The sequence below is a fragment of the Hylobates moloch genome, unplaced genomic scaffold, assembly GCF_009828535.3.
Source record: "Hylobates moloch isolate HMO894 unplaced genomic scaffold, HMol_V3 SCAFFOLD_12, whole genome shotgun sequence".
Taxonomy (NCBI): Eukaryota; Metazoa; Chordata; class Mammalia; order Primates; family Hylobatidae; genus Hylobates; species Hylobates moloch.
Genome location: NW_026652287.1, coordinates 43,277,315 through 43,293,865, shown reverse-complemented (window position 1 = coordinate 43,293,865; position 16,551 = coordinate 43,277,315). Strand labels below are relative to the sequence as shown.

Genomic DNA, 16,551 nt, shown 5'->3' with positions numbered 1-16,551 from the left:
CTCTTGTTGCACAGGCTGGAGTGCAATGGCGCGATCTCGGCCCACTGCAACCTCTGCCTCCTGGGTTCGAGCAATTCTCCTGCCTCAGCCTCCCGAGTAGCTGGGATTACAGGTGTCCACCACCACACCCAGCTAATTTTTGTATTTTTAGTAGAGACGGGGTTTCACTATGTTGGCTAGGCTGGTCTGAAACTCTTGACCTCAGGTGATCCACCCTCCTCAGCCTCCCAAAGTGCTGGGATTACAGGTGTGAGCCACCACACCTGGCCTAATATGCCATTTTCAACTGGTCATATCACATTTTTCTTTCTCTTTTTTGTTTTAAAGACTAGGTCTGGCTGTGTTGCCCAGGCAGGAGTGTAGTGGCTATTCACAGGCACGATCATGGCTCACTGCAGCCCGAGACTCCTGGGCTCTAGGGATCCTCCTGCCTTGGCCTCCCAAAGTGCTGGGATTACAGGTGTGAGCCACCACGCCTGGCCATTTTTTCTCTTTTCTCTATGAAGTATCTGTGCCCTCTACCCAATCTCAGAACTTCCAGATGTCAGGTTTTTCTGTTTTTTCTTTTTCTTTTTTTCTTTCTTTTTTTTTTTTTAAGAAACAGTCTCTCTCTGTGGCCCAGACTCACTGCCGCCTCAAAACTCCTGGGCTCAAACGATCCTCCTACCTCAGCCTCCTGAGTAGCTGGGACCACAGGCATGTGCCACCACACCTGGCTAATTTTTTTTTTTTAACTTTTTTGTAGAGAGGGGTTTCACCGTGTTGTCCAGGCTGGTCTTGAACTCCTGGGCTCAAGTGATCCTCCCGCCTCGGCCTCCCAAACAGGTGTCAGTTTTGATGCAGCCAACTCTGCATCATTTTGTACAATAAGTGGACTCTTTCAGCTGTTGCAGGAAAAAGTTTTTTTACCTCTGGAATCGGATCCTGGGGTAGCTGTGGCTGGCTTTGTGACTCCCAAGTGTGGGCCTGCTGGGGAAAGGATCGGGGTCAGGCCTTTACCCACCGCAGCTCTTCCAGATCTTGCTGACGTCATGACTGTGAACCCAGACTCACTGGCGTCAGACCCTACGGTTTTCCACAAGCGCTATTTGAAAAAGATCCGAGATCTGGGCGAGGTGAGGGAGGGGCCTGGACTGCTAAAAGGCCCACCTGGTCGGGGAGGAGTTTGGGGGTTGAGGATAAATTCCTACCTAAGGTGATTCTCAGGAGATGTGGGTGGGACCCTCTGCTTTGAGGGAGGCCTAGGTGCCAAGGAGTCTTAATAGCGCGGAGTAGGCGGGGCCTGGGGTATTCCGAAAGGATCTGCCTGGAAGAGTGGCACAGGAAATCGGGGGATGGGGAGTGGTGCAGGGATTGGGGAGGTGGAGCTGACCCTCGTGCGCGCCCGACCAGGGTCACTTCGGCAAGGTCAGCTTGTACTGCTACGATCCGACCAACGACGGCACTGGCGAGATGGTGGCGCTGAAAGCCCTCAAGGCAGACTGCGGCCCCCAGCACCGCTTGGGCTGGAAGCAGGAGATTGACATTCTGCGCACGCTCTATCACGAGCACATCGTCAAGTACAAGGGCTGCTGCGAGGACCAAGGTGGGCGGGACCCGGCGAGTCCTAGAGACTCGAGGGGGCATGGTTAGAGCATGGGTGTGGCCTTGTGGGCGTGGCCAGTCTGGCCTAGCCAATTAGAGACTCAACCCCAGGCTGCCATATGCGGTTCTTGGAAGTTGGGTGAGCGTGGCCGGGCTGCCTCCTTCCCATCTAGGGGGTGCTACCTGCTGGGACCAGGATGGACGGGAGCCACCAGCAGCTCCCTCAAGTGAGAATGGGGTTCTGGATGGGTCCATCCCACCTGAGGACTGGGTCTAGTGTGCGCGGGTCTTGGCCTTCCCTTCCGACCTTGGAGGGCCTCTGCTGGGCTCAGGGTAGGCGGTCCCCGGCCCGCCCTTTATCGTCCCCCACCGGGGCCGCCCCTCTCCGCGGCAGGCGAGAAGTCGCTGCAGCTGGTCATGGAGTACGTGCCCCTGGGCAGCCTCCGAGACTACCTGCCCCGGCACAGCGTCGGGCTGGCCCAGCTGCTGCTCTTCGCCCAGCAGATCTGCGAGGTTGGTCGGCCCCGCCCCTGCTTACGGAGCTTGCCCCTTCCTCTTCAGCTTGCGCTGGCCTGAGCGATCCGGTGCAGTCGGCTCTCACGCTCCGCCCCTGCTCCTTTGCCCAGGCCCTCTTGTCCTTGCACTGACCTCCGAATTGTTCGGCTCGCTTGGCCACATCCCCTCCTCCCACGGGACCACGCTCAGCAGGCTCGGCCCCTCCCAACTCGCCCTCCTGCCCAGCTTTGCTCGTCTAGCTCCGTCCCTAATTTATGGCTCAGCCTCCTTTTGCTTGGTGCCACGTGCCATCCGGCCCTCTCCAGCGGCCGGGTAGCCACCGGCCTGACCTGACTGTCCCCCAGCCCTCCTGGCTGCTCAGGTCCTGCCGCCGCCCCCGGCCGAACCCCGCCCCATTGAAACTCACAAGCCCTGCCCTGCCCCCAGGGCATGGCCTATCTGCACGCGCAGCACTACATCCACCGAGACCTAGCCGCGCGCAACGTGCTTCTGGACAACGACAGGCTGGTCAAGATCGGGGACTTTGGCCTAGCCAAAGCCGTGCCCGAAGGCCACGAGTACTACCGCGTGCGCGAGGATGGGGACAGCCCCGTGTTCTGGTGACCAGGCGGGGTGCAGTCTGAGGGGGTGCTGGGGTCACTTGGAACCGGCGGGTGGAGTAGACGGATGCTGGGTATCATGACGGCATGATCCCAGTGAAGCGCGGCGGGGCCTAGCCGTGCGGGGGTGGGGCCTATGGAGGCAAGAGGCGGTGTATAGAGTGCGGCTTGGCCTGGTGGGCGGGGTTAACCCGGCCTAGCCAATGAGCGGCCTAGCCAATGAGCACATCACCCCTCTCAGGCTGCGCTCTTAAGGGTGGGTCCCAACTGAGCCCAAAGGGTCCTTAAGTCTCCGGTGAGGGCTTCAGCCTGGTCTGATCCCCGAACCCTCAGTGCAGCCCCCCTCCCCCGAGGCCTGAGTGCCCCCCTCCCCCTAGGTATGCCCCAGAGTGCCTGAAGGAGTATAAGTTCTACTATGCGTCCGATGTCTGGTCGTTCGGGGTGACCCTGTATGAGCTGCTGACGCACTGTGACTCCAGCCAGAGCCCCCCTACGGTGAGAGCCAGGCCCGCAGCCCCACCTGGAGTTTGCTAGAGCAATTAGAAAGGCATAGGCCCGGCTGGGCGCGGTGGCTCATACCTGTAATCCCAGCACTTTGGGAGGCCGAGGCGGGCGGATCACGAGGTCAGGAGATCGAGACCAACCTGGCTAACACGGTGAAACCCCCGTCTCTACTAAAAATACAAAAAAAAATTAGCCGAGCGTGGTGGCCAGCGCCTGTAGTCCCAGCTACTCAGGAGGCTGAGGCAGGAGAATGGCGTGAACCCGGGGGTCTCCCATGATCCAGTGAAGTGACAGAGGTCCCCAAAAAAAAAAAAAAAAAAAAATCATCGCCTCTAATCCCAGCACTTTGGGAGGCCAAGGCGGGCAGATCATGAGGTCAGGAGACCGAGACCAGCCTGGCCAACATGGAAACCCTGTCTCTACTAAAAATACAAAAATTAGCCTGGCGTGGTGGCACGTGCTTGTAATCCCAGCTACTCAGGCGGCTGAGGCAGGGAGAATTTCTTGAACCCAGTAGGCAGAGGTTGCAGTGAGCTGAGATCGTGCCACTGCACTCCAGCCTGGGTGAAAGAGCGAGAGACTGTCTCAAAAAAAATTCTGGACAGTAAGAACAATCTGCTGTGAGGCTTAATAATAACGGCAAACACCTGACTCAGGCTTACTCTATGAATATTAGTTTAACGTTCACAGTAATCCCAGGTGGCAGATGTTATTACCCTATTTTACGGATGAGAAAACTGAGGCCCAGAGAAGTGAACTCAAATTCAAAGTCACACAGCTGAGAGGTGTAAGAGGTGGGATTAGAACCCATGCAGTCGATTTCACGAAGTTGCAGAGTGATTTCTTTTTTTTCTTTTTTGAGACAGAGTTTCACACTGGAGTGCAGGCTGGAGTGCAATGGCACAATCTTGGCTCACTGCAGCCTCCGCCACCCAGGTTCAAACGATCCTCCTGCCTCAGCCTCCCAAGTAGCTGGGATTACAGGCGCCCGCCATCATGCCCAGCTAATTTTTGTATTTTTAGTAGAGATGGGGTTTCACCATGTTGGCCAGGCTGGTCTCGAACTCCTGACCTCAGGTGATCCACCTGCCTCAGCCTCCAAAAGTGCTGGGATTACAGGCATGAGCCACCGTGCCTGGCTTTCATTGCCTCTTGAAAAGAGCTTGTCTTGTTTATACGGTAGAAATTCCTTGAGCTCATAGGCGTTGCTCAGGGTCAGATGACAGTTCTGAGACTCACCGAGTTGCTGGAACGAGGGGAGAGGCTGCCACGGCCCAACAAATGTCCCTGTGAGGTGAGACTTACTTTGTCTTTCCCTGACCCCACCATCCTGCCGTGGAGAGGGCAGCCCTCACCAGCCCTGGTTTTTCCTTCTAGGTCTATCATCTCATGAAGAACTGCTGGGAGACAGAGGCATCCTTCCGCCCAACCTTTGAGAACCTCATACCCATCCTGAAGACAGTCCATGAGAAGTACCAAGGCCAGGCTCCTTCAGTGTTCAGCGTGTGCTGAGGCACAATGGCAGCCCTGCCTGGGAGGATTGGACCAGGCAGTGGCTGCAGAGGGAGCCTCCTGCTCCCTGCCCCAGGATGAAACCAAGAGGGGGATGTCAGCCTCACCCACACCGTGTGCCTTACTCCTGTCTGGAGACCCCACCTCTGTGAACTTACTTTTCTTCCATGGCCGTGAGCCTAACCATGATCTTGAGGGACCCAACATTTGTAGGGGCACTAATCCGGCCCTTAAATCCCCCAGCTTCCAAACTTGAGGCCCACCATCTCCACTATCTGGTAATAAACTCCTGTTTTCTCTGCTGGAGCCTGTGATTTTTGGAGCCCTCTTTCAGAAAGGTGGGTTAGCTGGGAGTCTGGTCTCCTGTGGACAGCAGCTAGCATGAGACACTGCAGAGGTAGCTGGATTCAACTGTTTTAAGTTTTTTTTTTGAGACAGTCTTGCTGTGTCGCCCAGGCTGAAGTGCAGTGGCGTGATCTAGGCTCACTGCAAGCTCCACCTCCTGGGTTCACGCCATTCTCCTGCCTCAGCCTCCCGAGTAGCTGGGACTACAGGCGCCCGCCACCACGCCTGGCTAATTTTTTGTATTTTTAGTAGAGTTGAGGTTTCACCTTATTGGCCAGGCTGGTCTTGAACTACTGACCTCAGGTGATCCACCTGCCTCCGCCTCCCAAAGTGCTGGGATTACAGGTGTGAGCCATTGCTCCTGGCCAATAACTACTTGTTGAATGCACAAAGTATTTGGTCGGGGCGGTCACATGCCACATAGATTAGACTGCCAGTTTCACCCTTTCACATTTGTGTGACCTCAGGCAAATGGCTTCACCTCTCTGGGCCTTAGTCCTCCATTACGGGAGCTTCACACTTGCTATCTCATAGGACTCATGTAAAGAGCTCATGAGGTGGTGTCTGTGAAATGCTTAGCAGAAAGACATGCAAACAGGTGCTTAATAAATACACAATATTGGCCGGGCACGGCGGCTCACGCCTGTAATCCCAGCACTTTGGGAGGCCACGAGGATCACGAGGTCAGGAGATCAAGACCATCCTGCCTAACACGGTGAAACCCCATCTACTAAAAATACAAAAAAATTAGCTGGGTGTGGTGGCAGGTGCCTGTAGTCCCAGCTACTCGGGAGGCTGAGGCAGGAGAATGGCATGAACCCAGGACGTGGAGCTTGCAGTGAGCCGAGATTGCACCGCTGCACTCCAGCTGAGCAACAGGGCAAGACTCCGTCTCAAAAAACAAATGATAAATAAATATACAATATTATTGTTGGCTGGATGCAGTGGCTCATTGCCTGTAACCCCAGCACTTTGGGAGGCTGAGGCAGGAGGATCCCTTGAGTCCAGGAGTTCGATACCAGCCTGGGCAACATAGGGAGATCCTGTCCGTATTATTTATTTATTTATTTATTTATTTATTTATTTATTTATTTATTTATTTTTTATTTATTTATTTATTTATTTATTTATTTATTTATTTATTTATTTTTGAGACAGTTTCACTGTTGTTCTCCAGGCTGGAGTGCATTGGTGCTATCTCGGCTCACTGCAACCTCCCCCTCCTGGGTTCAAAGAATTCTCCTGCCTCAGCCTCCCGAGTAGCTGGGATTACAGGGGCACGCCACCACACCCGGCCAATTTTGTATTTTTAGTAGAGACGGGGTTTCAACTTGTTGGTCAGGCTGCTATCAAACTCCTGACCTCAGGTGATCTGCCCGCCTCGGCCTCCCAAAGTGTTGGGATTACAGACGTGAGCCACTACGCCTGGCCTATATTATTTATTTATTTATTTATTTATTTATTTATTTTGAGACGGAGTCTCGCTCTGTCGCCCAGGCTGGAGTGCAGTGGCGCAATCTCGGCTCACTGCAAGCTCCGCCTTCTGGGTTCATTCCATTCTCCTGCCTCAGCCTCTCGGAGTAGCTGGGACTACAGGCACCCGCCACCACGCCCGGCTAATTTTTTGTATTTTTAGTAGAGACGAGGTTTCACCGTGGTCTCGATCTCCTGACCTCGTGATCCGCCCGCCTCGGCCTCTCAAAGTGCTGGGATTACAAGCGTGAGCCACCACGCCCGGCTGGCCTATATTATTTTTAAGTAAAAATTTAAAAAATGAAGTTGGCTGGGTACAGTGGCTCACGCCTGTAATCCCAGCACAGCACTTTGAAAGGCTGAGGCGGGCGGATCAGTTGAGGTCAGGAGTTTGAGACCAGCCTGCCCAACATGGCAAAACCCTTCTCTACTAAAAATACAAAAATTAGCTGGGCATTGTGGCAGGCGCCTGTAGTCCCAGCTACTTGGGAGGCTGAGGCAGGAGAATCACTTGAACCCAGGAGGCGGAGGTTGCCATGAGCCGAGATCGAGCCATTGCACTCCAGCCTGGGTGACAAGAGCAAAACTGTCTCAAAAATAAATAAAGACACGTGCACACGTATGTTTATTGTGGCACTATTCACAATAGCAAAGACTTGGAACCAACCCAAATGTCCATCAATGATAGACTGGATTAAGAAAATGTGGCACATATACACCATGGAATACTATGCAGCCATAAAATAGGATGAGTTCATATCCTTTGCAGGGACACGGATGAAGCTGGAAACCATCATTCTCAGCAAACTATCACAAGGACAGAAAACCAAACACCGCATGTTCTCATTCATAGGTGGGAACTGAACAATGAGAACAATTGGACACAGGGCAGGGAACAACACACACCCACACTGGGGCCTGTTGTGGGGTAGGGGCCCGAGGGAGGGATAGCATTAGGAGAAATACCTAATGTAAATGGCAAGTTAATGGGTGCAGCAAACCAGCATGGCACATGTATACCTATGTAACAAACCACATTGTGCACATGTACCTTAGAACTTTAAAAAAAAAAAAAAAAAGGAGTCTGAAACCATGAACAATCTTGGTTATTTACAAGTTTGTTCTTGTTGAGGAAAAAAATAAAATTAAGATTTGAGAGGAAAAAAATACAAAAATTGGCCAGGTGTGGTGGCACACGCCTGTAATCTCAGCTACTGTAGAAGCTGAGGCAGGAGAATTGCTTGAACTGGAAGGCAGAGTGCATTGAGCTGAGATTGCACCACTGCACTCCAGCCTGGGTGATAGAGCAAGATTGTCTGAAAAAAGAAAATAAAAAAGTATTATTGTTATTCTGGTGTTTGGCAAAGTGTTTCTACTTAGCCTGTGTGACTTGAGATGGTGAGACAGATTATGAGTCAGACACATTTGTGAAAGGCAGTTAAATATCCCCAAAAGGACTTCTTTTGTGGGGGTGGGGACTGGGTCTCGCTGTGTCACCCACACTGGAGTGTAGTGGTGCTATTACAGCTCACGGCAACCTTGACCTCCCGGGCTCAAGTGATCCTCCCACCTCAGCCTCTGTAGAAGCTGGGACTATAGGCTTCTGCCACGTCACCTGGCTATTTTTTTTTTTTTTTTTTTTTGTAGAAGGAGTCTCACTATGTCACCCAGGCTGGAGTGCAATGGTACAATCTTGGCTCAGTGCAACCTCCACCTCCAGGGTTCAAGCAATTCTCCTGCTTCAGCCTCCCCAGTAGCTGGGATTACAGTCGCCCGCCACCACGCCCGGCTAATTTTTGTATTTTTAGTAGAGACAGGGTTTCACCACGTTGGCCAGGCTGCTCTCGAACTCCTGACCTCAGGTGATCCACCCACCTCAGCCTCCGAAAGTGCTGGGATTACAGGTGTGAGCCACCATGCCTGGCCATCTGGCTAATTTTAAAATTTTTTGTAGACTGGCCGGGCGCGGTGGCTCACGCCTGTAATCCCAGCACTTTGGGAGGCCGAGGCGGGCGGATCACGAGGTCAGGAGATCGAGACCATGGTGAAACCCCGTCTCTACTAAAAATACAAAAAATTAGCCGGGCGCGGTGGCAGGCGCCTGTAGTCCCAGCTACTCGGAGAGGCTGAGGCAGGAGAATGGCATGAACCCGGGAGGCGGAGCTTGCAGTGAGCCGAGACTGTGCCACTGCACTCCAGCCTGGGCGACAGAGCGAGACTCCGTCTCAAAAAAAAAAAAAAAAAAAAAAAAAAAATTTGTAGACACAGCGTCTTACTCCGCTGCCCAGCCTGGTCTCAAACTCCTGGGCTCAAGTGATCCTCCCCTTAGCCTCTTGAGTAGTAGGATAACAGCTCAATTTGTTTAGAGCAGTTTTAGGTTTACAGCAAAGTTGAGTGGAAAATACAGAGTTCTCCTATATCCCCCTCCCTCCCACCCCCCTGCATAACCTCCCTTGCTGACCACATCCTGTACCACAGTGATACATGTGTTAGAATCTATGAACCTCGGTAACTCATGCCTGTAATCCCAGCACTTTGGGAGGTCAGGAGTTCGAGACCAGCCTGGGCAACATGGTGAAACCCCATCTCTACTAAAAATCCAAAAACTAGCCAGGCATGGTGGCAGGCACCTGTACTCCCAGCTACTCAGGAGGCTGAGGCAAGAGAATTGCTTGAACCCAGGAGGTGGTGGTGGAGGTTGCACTGAGCCAAGATCGTGCCACTGCACTCCAGCCTGGGCGGCAGAGCAAGACTCTATCTGAAAAAAAAAAAAATCTATGAACCTCTACTGACATATTTTCTCCTGAAGTCTGTATTTTACATGAGGGTTCACTCTTGCTGTTGTACGTTCTGTGGGGTTGGACAAACATGTAAGGCATGAACCCACCAATATAGTATCACATGGAGTAGTTTCTTTTTTTTTTTGAAACGGAGTCTTGCTCTGTCGCCCAGGCTGGAGTGCAGTGGCGCAGTCTCGGCTCACTGCAAGCTCCGCCTCCCGGGTTCACGCCATTCTCCTGCCTCAGCCTCTCCGAGTAGCTGGGACTACAGGCGCCCGCCACCACGCCCGGCTAATTTTTTTTTGTATTTTTAGTAGAGACGGGGTTTACACCATGGTCTCGATCTCCTGACCTCGTGATCCACCCGCCTCGGCCTCCCAAAGTGCTGGGATTACAAGCGTGAGCCACCGCGCCTGGCCAGTCACATGGAGTAGTTTCACTGCGCTAAAAGTCATTCATGCACTGCCTATTCATCCCTCTCTTCTCACTAACCCCTGGCAACCACTGATCTGTTATTTACTGTCCCCATAGTTTTGAGACAGAGTCTTGCTCTGTCATCCAGGCTGGAGTGCAGTGACGCAATCTCTGCTCACTACAACCTCCGCCTCCCACGCTCAAGCTAATTTCTGTATTTTTTGTAGAGGCGAAGTTTCTCCATGTTACCCAGGTTGGTGAAGTCCCGGGCTTAAATGATCCCCCTACCTCAGCCTCCCAAAATGCTAGGCTTTCAGGTATGAGCCACCACACCCGCCCAATAGATCATTTATTTTTAGTTCTGAATAAAAAAATAAATAAAAATACAAACAAGGTCCCCAGTTGCATTTGGTTGAGGCCAGTTTTCTGTCTCTTTTAGTTCTAAAAAAAAATAAAATAAATAAAAATACAGGACCGGGCACAGTGGCTCACGCCTGTAATCCCAGCAGTTTGGGAGGCCAAGGCAGGCGGATCACCTGAGGTCAGGAGTTCGAGACCAACATGGCCAACATGGCAAAACCCCATCTCTACTAAAAATACAAAAAGTAGCCGGGTATGGTGGTGTGCGCCTGTAATCCCAGCTACTCAGGAGGCTGAGGCAGGAGAATCACTTGAACCCAGGAGGCGGAGGTTGCAGTGAGCCGAGATTACGCCACTGCACTCCAGCCTGGGCAACAAGTGTGAAACTCCATCTCAAAAAATAAAATAAAAAATAAATAAAAATACAAACAAGGTCCCCAATTGCATTTGCTCGAGGCCAGTTTTCTTAAGTCTCTTTTGGTCTGTGAGTTCCTCTTTCTGTCTTTTGCCCCATTGCAACATATTTGTGGATGAAACTAGGTTGTCTTGTTGACTTTTTTTTTTTTGAGATGGAGCCTTGCCCTGTCGCCTAGGCAGGAGTGCAGTGGCACGATGTCGGCTCACTGCAACGTCTGCCTCCCGGGTCCAAGCGATTCTCCTGCCTCAGCCTCCCAAGTAGCTGGGATTACAGGCGTGGGGCCAGTACACCTAATTTTTGTATTTTTAGTAGAGATGGGGTTTCGCCATGTTGGCCAGGCTGGTCTCGAACTCCTAACCTCAGGTGATCCGCTCGCCTCGGCCTCCCAAAGTGCTGGAATTACAGTCATGAGCCACCACGCCTGTCATGTTTTTTTCTTTTTCTACATTGCTATTAAAAATTTTGGCTGGGGCCGGGCGCAGTAGTTTATACCTGTAATCCCAACTCTTTGGGAGGCCAAGGCGGGTGAATCACCTGAGGTCAGGAGTTCAAGACCAGCCTGGCCAACATGGTGAAACCCCGTCTCTACTAAAGATACAAAAGTTAGCTGGGTGTGGTGGCAGGTGCCTGTTATCTCAGCTACTTGGGTGGCTGAGGCAGGAGAATCACTTGAACCTGGGAGGTGGAGGTTGTAGTGAGCCGAGATCATGCCACTGCACTCCAGCCTGGGTGACAGAGCAAGACTTCATCTCAAAAAAAAAAAAAAAAAAAAAAGAATTGTTTCCTCATAATCTTAAAGCTGTTATACTCACTGCAGGCACAGCTGGTACATTTTGCTCAACCCCACAGGCTTCGTTCCCTTTACGAGGTATTTATTAATTTATTTATTTATTTTTATTTTTGCGACAGAGTCTCTCTCTGTCATCCTGGCTGGAGTGCAGTGGCACAATCTCAGCTCACTGCAACCTCCGCCTCCAGGGCTCAGGCGGTTCTTGTGCCTCAGTCTTCCAAGTAGCTGGGAGTAGAGGCACGCGCCACCACGTCCGGTGAATTTTTTGTATTTTTAGTAGCCATGTTGGCCAGGCTTTTACTAGCTATTTATAATATGCTTGAGTCACTCACAGGAATGAAATACTGTCAGCATCAATAGTTAGCAGCTCTTTCAAAATACATTTTATTGCCTCTATAGAAACCTTAGCTATTCTATTAGTCCAGTAATTCCAAATGGTCTTATTATTTCTTGGGTTTTGTTTGTTTGGTTGGTTTATTTATTTATTTATTTTGAGACGTTGTTTCTCTCTTGTTGCCCAAGCTGGGGTGCAATGGTGCGACCTCAGCTCACTACAAACTCCTCCAAGGTTCAAGTGATTCTCCTGCCTCAGCCTCCCGAGTAGCTGGGATTACAGGCACGAGCCACCAGGTCTGGCTAATTTTTTGTATTTTTAGTAGAGACTGGGTTTCCTCATGTCACCCAGGCTGGTCTTGAACTCCTGCCCTCAGGTGATCCATCTGCTTCAGCCTCCCAAAGTCCTGGGATTATAGGCATGAGCCACCGCACCTGGCTGGTCTTATTATTTCTATACATAATATATGATCTTTTGGCTGGGCACGGTAGCTCACGCCTGTAATCACAGCACTTTGGGAGGCCGAGGTAGGTGGATCACCTGAGGTCAGCATATCGAGACCAGCTTGGCCAACATGGCAAAACCCCGTTTCTACTAAAAATACAAAAATTAGTCAGGCGTGGTGGCACACACCTATAATCCCAGCTACTTGGGAGGCTGAGGCAGGAGAATCGCTTGAACCTGGAAGGTGGAGGTTGCAGTGAGCTGAGGTCACGGCACTGCACTCCAACCTAGGAGACAGAGTGAGACTCCACCTCAGAAAAAATTTTAAAAAAAAAGGCTGGGCACGGCGGCTCACGCCTGTAATCCCAGCACTTCGAGAGGCCAGGCAGGCAGATCACAAAGTCAAGATATCGAGACCATCCTGGCCAACATGGTGAAACCTTGACTTTACTAAAAATACAAAAATTAGCTGGGTGCGGTGGCCCACACCTGTAGGCCCAGCTACTTGGGAGTCTGATGCAGAAGAATTGCTTGAACCCAGGAGGCAGAGGTTGCAGTAAGCCAAGGTCGCACCACTGCACTCCAGCCTGGTGACAGAGTGAGACTGAGTCTCAAAGAAAAAACAAAACTTTAAACATTTATGTAGCTGAATAGGTCCCATGTTTTTACTGAAGATTCCCAAAAGGCTTTTAGAGGGTTTTTTATTTTTTCTTTAATTTTTTTTTTTTTTTTAATACTAGGGATGGGGGTCTCCCTATGTTGCCCAGGCTGGTCTCAAACTCCTGGGCTCAAGTGATCCTCCCACCTCAGCCTCCCAAAGTGCTGGGATTACAGATGTGAGCCACCACGCCCAGCCAAGTTTAACTTTTTCACAATAAAGGAAAGGAACAGTGTCAATCCATGATTGTTAGAGGAGCAATTTAATAAGATCATCTTCAGCTGGGTGTGGTGCCTCATGCCTGTAATCCCAGCACATTGGGAGGCCGAGGCGGGCGGATCACCTGAGGTCAGGAGTTCAAGACCAGCCTGGCCAACATGATGAAACCCTGTCTCTACTAAAAATAGAAAAATTAGCCAGATGTGGTGGCAGGTGCCTGTAATCCCAGCTACTTGGGAGGCTGGGGTAGGAGAATCGCTTGAACCTGGAAGGCAGAGGTTGCAGTGAGCCAAGACTGAACCACCTCACTTCAGCCTGGGCAACAGAGTGAGAACCCATCTCAAAAAATACTGATAATAATAAGATCATCTGGCCGGGCGCGGTGGCTCACGCTTGTAATCCCAGCACTTTGGGAGGCCGAGGCGGGCGGATCACGAGGTCAGGAGATCGAGACCACGGTGAAACCCTGTCTCTACTAAAAATACAAAAAATTAGCCGGGCGTGGTGGCAGGCGCCTGTAGTCCCAGCTACTCGGAGAGGCTGAGGTAGGAGAATGGCGTGAACCTGGGAGGCGGAGCTTGCAGTGAGCCGAGATTGCGCCACTGCACTCCAGCCTGGGCAACACAGCGAGACTCCGTCTCAAAAATAATAATAATAAGAAGAAGATCATCTTCAGAACTCAGTTCCTGGTGCATGAAGAGATTCAATACAGCCCCCTTGCTCTCAGTTCTTAGAAAGAAGAATATGCCAGCCTGACCAACATGGTGAAACCCCCGTCTCTAATAAAAATACAAAAATTAGCCGGGTGTGGTGGCGGGCACCTGTAATCCCAGCTATTCAGGATGCTGAGGCAGGAGAATCGCTTGAACCCGGGAGGTGGAGGTTGCAGTGAGCCCAGCCTGGGCGACAGAGCAAGACTCATTCTCAAAAAAAAAAAAAAAAAAAAAAAGAAGAAGAATACGAAAGAGTTAGGATCAATAACTACCTTCATTGTTTAATAGGCTAAGAGTAAAAGCCCAGCACAGTGGCTCACCCCTGTAATCCCAGCACTTTGGGAGGTTGAGGTGAGAGGATCGCTTGAGCCCAGGGGTTCGTGACCAGCCTGGGCAATATGTCAAATGCTCCTCTCTAGAAAGAAATACAAAAATTAGCCGAGTGTAGTGGCATCCACCTATAGTCCCAGCTACTAGGGAGGCTGAGGTGGGAGGATCACCTGAGCCTGGGAGGTCAAGGTTGCAGTGAGCCATGATCATGCCACTGCATTCCAGCCTGGGAGACACAGCCAGACCCTGTCTCAGGGAAAAAAAAAATCCAAATCTTTTTATCCCAGAATGTCTGAAAAGGACAGAGTCCATGGAGCATGGATGCAGAAAAAAATGAAATGTGGACACAGCCACTCAAGATCAGAGACTCAACCAGTGAAAGCAATTAGCTTAAATTTCATTGTCACCAGGAGGGCACCCACCAGAGAACCTCGGAGAAAACCTGGGCTAGAGCCCTTAGCATTCTCAGTGTTACTGGTGCTGTGGTTCAACCTTTGTGGGAATGAGGAGAACCAGAGACCATCACCATCACACGTAAAAAGGATCCTATAGCAACAATGTGGCTGTCAAAAATCAGCTGGAGGCCAGGTGTGGTGACTCATGCCTGTAATCCTAGCACTTTGGGAGGCCGAGGCAGGCGGATCACCTGAAGTCAGGAGTTCGAGACTAGCCTGGTCAACATGGTGAAACCCCGTCTCTACTAAAAATACAAAAAATTAGCCGGGTGTGGTGGTGCATGCCTGTAATCCCAGCTACTTGGGAAGTTGAGGTGGGAGAATCACTTGAACCTGGGAGGCAGAGGTTGCAGTGAGCCCAGACTATGCCACTGCACTCCAGCCTGGGTGACAGACTGAGACCCTGTCTCAAAAAAAAAAAAAAAAAAAATCAACTGGAGCTTAAATTATCCACTGTTTGCAATCCAGGCTGTACTTGGTTTCTTGTCAACGGCTTGAGATATGTGCAGAGGCCCCTTAAACATGTGTAGGTGACCTTTCTCAGGCTGGAGTGCAGGGGCACAATCTCAGCTAACTGCAACCTCCACTTCCTGGGCTCAAGCAATCCTCCCGCTGCAGCCTCCTGAGTAGCTGGGACTACAGGTGTGTGCCATCAAGCTTGGCTGATTTTTTGTACTTTTTTTTTTTTTTTGAGATGGAGTCTCATTCTGTCGCCCAGGCTGGAGTGCAGTGGCGCGATCTCAGCTCACTGCAAGCTCCGCCTCCCGGGTTCACGCCATTCTCCTGCCTCAGCCTCCCAAGTAGCTGGTACTACAGGTGCCTGCCACCATGCCCAGCTAATTTTTGTATTTTTTTTTTAGTAGAGACGGGGCTTCACCGTGTTAGCCAGGATGGTCTCAATCTCCTGACCTCGTGATCCGCCCGCCTCGGCCTCCCAAAGTGCTGGGATTACAGGCATGAGCCACTGCGCCTGGCCAATTTTTTTTTTTTTTTTGAGACGGAGTCTCGCTCTGTCACCCAGGTGGAGTGCAGTGGCGCGATCTCGGCTCACTGCAAGCTCCGCCTCCTGGGTTCACGCCATTCTCCTGCCTCAGCCTCTCCGAGTAGCTGGGACTACAGGCGCCCGCCACCACGCCCGGCTAATTTTTTGTATTTTTAGTAGAGACGGGGTTTCACCGTGGTCTCGATCTCCCGACCTCGTGATCCGCCCGCCTCGGCCTCCCAAAGTGCTAGGATTACAGGCGTGAGCCACCACACCTGGTGCAGACATACTTCTTTATCAGAAATATTACTGGTGGGTGTAGCAGGGCACGCCTATAATCCCAGCACTTTGGGAGGTCGAGGCAGGCAGATCCCTTAAGCTTAGGAGTTCAAGACCAACCTGGGCAATATGGTGAAAGCAGTCTCTACAAAAAATTAGCCAGGTACGGTGGTGTGCACCTGTGTTCCCAGCTCCTAGGGAGGCTGAGGTGGGAGGATCACTTGAACCCAGGAGGCTGAGATTGCAGTTAGCTGAGATTGCACCCCTGCACTCTAGCCTGGGTGACACAGTGAGACTCTGTTTCAAAAAACGAAATATGACTTATTTACAAATATTTCGTTCTTTTTTATTTTTAGAGACAGGGTCTCACTATTACATAAGTACTATAAATTTTATATATATATATATATATATATATTTTTTTTTTTTTTTTTGAGATGGAGTCTTGCTCTGTCACCCAGGCTGGAGTGCAGCGGCACAATCTCCGCTCACTGCAACCTCTGCCTCCTGGGTTCAAGTGATTCTCCTGCCTCAGCCTCCCGAGTAGCTGGGACTACAGGCGCCCGCCACAACGCCCAGCTAATTTTATATTTTTGATGGAGATGGGGTTTCACTGTGTTAGCCAGGATGGTCTCGATTTCCTGACCTCGTGATCCACCTACCTCAGCCTCCCAAAGTGCTGCTAGGATTACAGATGTGAGCCAATAAGTCCGGCATCTTTTTTTTTTTTTTTTGTGGAAACAGGGTCTCACTGTGTCTCCCAGGCTGGAGTGCAGGGGCACAATCTCGACTCACTTCAGCTTTGACCTCCCAGGCTCAAGTGATCCTCTCACCTCAGCCTT

The 16,551-nt window shown here is 51.1% G+C and overlaps 1 protein-coding gene across 10 annotated transcripts in view; it reads left to right on the top strand.

Moving 5' to 3' along the window:
• TYK2 (tyrosine kinase 2) overlaps window positions 1-5,015 on the top strand; it is a 33,112-nt gene extending 28,097 nt beyond the window's left edge. For 7 of the 10 annotated variants that reach the window (XM_058424927.1, XM_032169638.2, XM_032169636.2 and 4 more), the window contains 7 exons: window positions 1,009-1,115; window positions 1,393-1,585; window positions 1,979-2,097; window positions 2,527-2,699; window positions 3,077-3,194; window positions 4,387-4,497; window positions 4,581-5,015. In XM_058424927.1, coding sequence (XP_058280910.1) covers window positions 1,009-1,115; window positions 1,393-1,585; window positions 1,979-2,097; window positions 2,527-2,699; window positions 3,077-3,194; window positions 4,387-4,497; window positions 4,581-4,715 — 956 coding nt within the window. In that variant the 3' untranslated portion in view covers window positions 4,716-5,015. Of the gene's footprint in view, window positions 1-1,008; window positions 1,116-1,392; window positions 1,586-1,978; window positions 2,098-2,526; window positions 2,700-3,076; window positions 3,195-4,386; window positions 4,498-4,580 lie in introns of those variants that run through there. The other 3 variants (XM_032169639.2, XM_032169637.2, XM_058424930.1) reach the window with 2 other exon arrangements.
• The last annotated feature ends 11,536 nt before the right edge of the window (window positions 5,016-16,551 follow it).